General features: G+C 39.5%; 1 protein-coding gene across 1 annotated transcript; it reads left to right on the top strand.

Moving 5' to 3' along the window:
* Window positions 1–543: 543 nt before the first annotated feature.
* Window positions 544–1667, top strand: LOC116515447 (transmembrane emp24 domain-containing protein 9). Its single transcript, XM_032227497.1, has one exon. The coding sequence runs from the start codon at window positions 592–594 to the stop codon at window positions 1045–1047; it is 456 nt and encodes a 151-aa protein (XP_032083388.1). The 5' UTR covers window positions 544–591; the 3' UTR covers window positions 1048–1667.
* Window positions 1668–2347: the final 680 nt, after the last annotated feature.

Here is a 2347-nt window from a genome sequence, read left to right as displayed (position 1 = left end):
TGAATTTTATATTATACAATAAATATTTTGATGTAATCTGCAGCGGATTTTTCTTTTAATATTATATTCAGTTGTAGATTAAAAAAAAAACCCAAATAATTTTATGCTTTCAATAGTAACATCCTAAACTGATATTTATAAAATTTCCTTTCTCTATTTCCAATGGTCTAAGTTAACTAAATGACAGAGTATGAATATGCTTCAATTAAACATCACTGCATTGTATTAACATTTACAAAAGCATAATAAAAAATATTGTGAGAAAAAGAACTTTACTTCTATGTAATTAACATACAGGTAGACTTCGATTTACAAACTTTCATTTAGTGAACGATCAAAGTTACAGTGTCACTGAAAAACTGACTTGTGACCATTTTTTACACATCTACGGCAACGTCCGCATGGTCCCATGGTCAAAATTCAGTCTTGCCTCATATTTATGACATTTGCAGTGCCCCAGGGTCATGTGAAACGGAATGCAAATGCTTCATCGAGGAGATCCCGGACGAGACCATGGTCATCGGGAATTACCAGACGCAGTTGTACGATAAGCAGTGAGAAGAGTACTTTCCCGCTACTCCCGGCCTGGGCATGTTTGTGGGAGTGAAGGACCCCGATGAAAAGGTGGTGTTGTCCCGGCAGTATGGCTCAGAGGGCAGATTTATCTTTACTTCACACACCCCAGGAGAGCATCAGATCTGCCTGCACTCCAATTCCACAAAGTTTTCCCTTTTTGCAGGAGGCATGCTGAGGGTCCATCTTGACATCCAAGTTGGGGAACATGCCAATGATTATGCTGAGATTGCAGCTAAGGACAAGCTGAGTGAGCTGCAGTTGCGTGTTCGCCAGCTTCTGGAGCAGATAGAACAGATCCAGAAAGAACAAAACTACCAAAGGTGGCGAGAGGAGCGTTTCTGGCAAACCAGTGAAAGCACAAACCAGAGGGTTCTCTGGTGGTCCATAGTCCAGACTCTCATTCTTGTAGTCATTGGAGTTTGGCAAATGAGACACCTCAAGAGTTTCTTTGAAGCCAAGAAGCTGGTATAAAAAGAGTAATATCAGCTCAAAGCCTGCATTTCTCCCAGGAACAGTTCCTGGTACTTCAGGTGTCTGCGTTGATCTTCTCTTCTCTCATTGGCCCTTTCCACCAGACTGGTCACTTGCCAGGATCTGTGCCATCTACCTCCCACTGTGCCAGCTCTTCTTCCTCCTTCAACATGTCAGCCTGTGGTGATCTCAGTGCAGTGTTTTGGTCCCAGGAAGATGCTGCCTTCTTTCCAGATAGTCAAGACCAGCTCCACTCTCTAGCTCTACATGAAGATTGTGTTTTGTATTTGCAGAGAGGGGAGGAAGGCACCATGTCTTCAACTTTTCTCCTGACTAAATATGTTCTTCAAAATTAGACTCTTCTGAAAGGCGATTGGAACTTTGTGTAGTCAGTTTCACAGTATATCAGAACCAAGAAAACTTGCTATTTTTAACTGTGTTGTATATGTATTAGCACTGATTTCTAAATACCACCAGTGCATCACTCAGGAGAATGTTTTGAATCAGAAGATCTGGAGGCTCTCATTTCAATTCTCCTCTTCTATATATTCATCATAAATAGGATGCAGTTTAATTTGGGGATTTGCTGCTGTGGAATTAATAGGATTCTTTCTGAAAGAAATCTGAAAGATGTGCTGATCACTGGGCTACTAATTTTTCCCTATTTGTATCCCCTATCCCCCCCTGACTTGAGTTGTGAGCCACCCTGAGTCCCCTCGGGGAAAAGGGCGGCATAGAAATATAATAAATTCAATTCAATTCAATGTGATCATCTTTTGCAGCCTTCTGACAAGCAAAGTTGATAGGGAAGCCAGTTTCACTTTATAACCATGTTACTAATTTAACAACTGCAGCAATTCACTTAACAACTCTGGTCATAAAGTGTGGCTAAACTCACTTAATAACTGCCTCACTTAGCAACAGAAATTTTGGGCTCAATTTTGGTTGTAAGTCAATTCATGGTATTTAGTAGCTGCCAATTATAAGGTGCTAATTTTTCATCTATACTTTTTCAAATCATCAACCAATAAGAAATCCTGAGCACGTTTTTCCAATATTTAGCTAAATCTATGTTTTTCTGCTACAGCCTGGGGTTTTTTTTAATTGAAAATTTGATTATGATTGATTCCAAATAAAGCAAAGGTCATTGTGGCTATTTCTAAACTCTCAAAGGAAAGATAATAATTTTGGGATTTGCTAGTTGTTTGGAGGGAAACTTGAAATCCTTGGAGTGCTGCCCATGCAAGATTTTATTAACGAGTTCCAAGAACAGGAAAATATTTGTGGCTTTTTTATTTGA

This window comes from Thamnophis elegans, chromosome 12 (assembly GCF_009769535.1).
Source record: "Thamnophis elegans isolate rThaEle1 chromosome 12, rThaEle1.pri, whole genome shotgun sequence".
NCBI classification, from domain to species: Eukaryota; Metazoa; Chordata; class Lepidosauria; order Squamata; family Colubridae; genus Thamnophis; species Thamnophis elegans.
The sequence above is the reverse complement of the archived record's forward strand: the minus strand, read 5'-3'. Positions and strand labels throughout refer to the sequence as shown.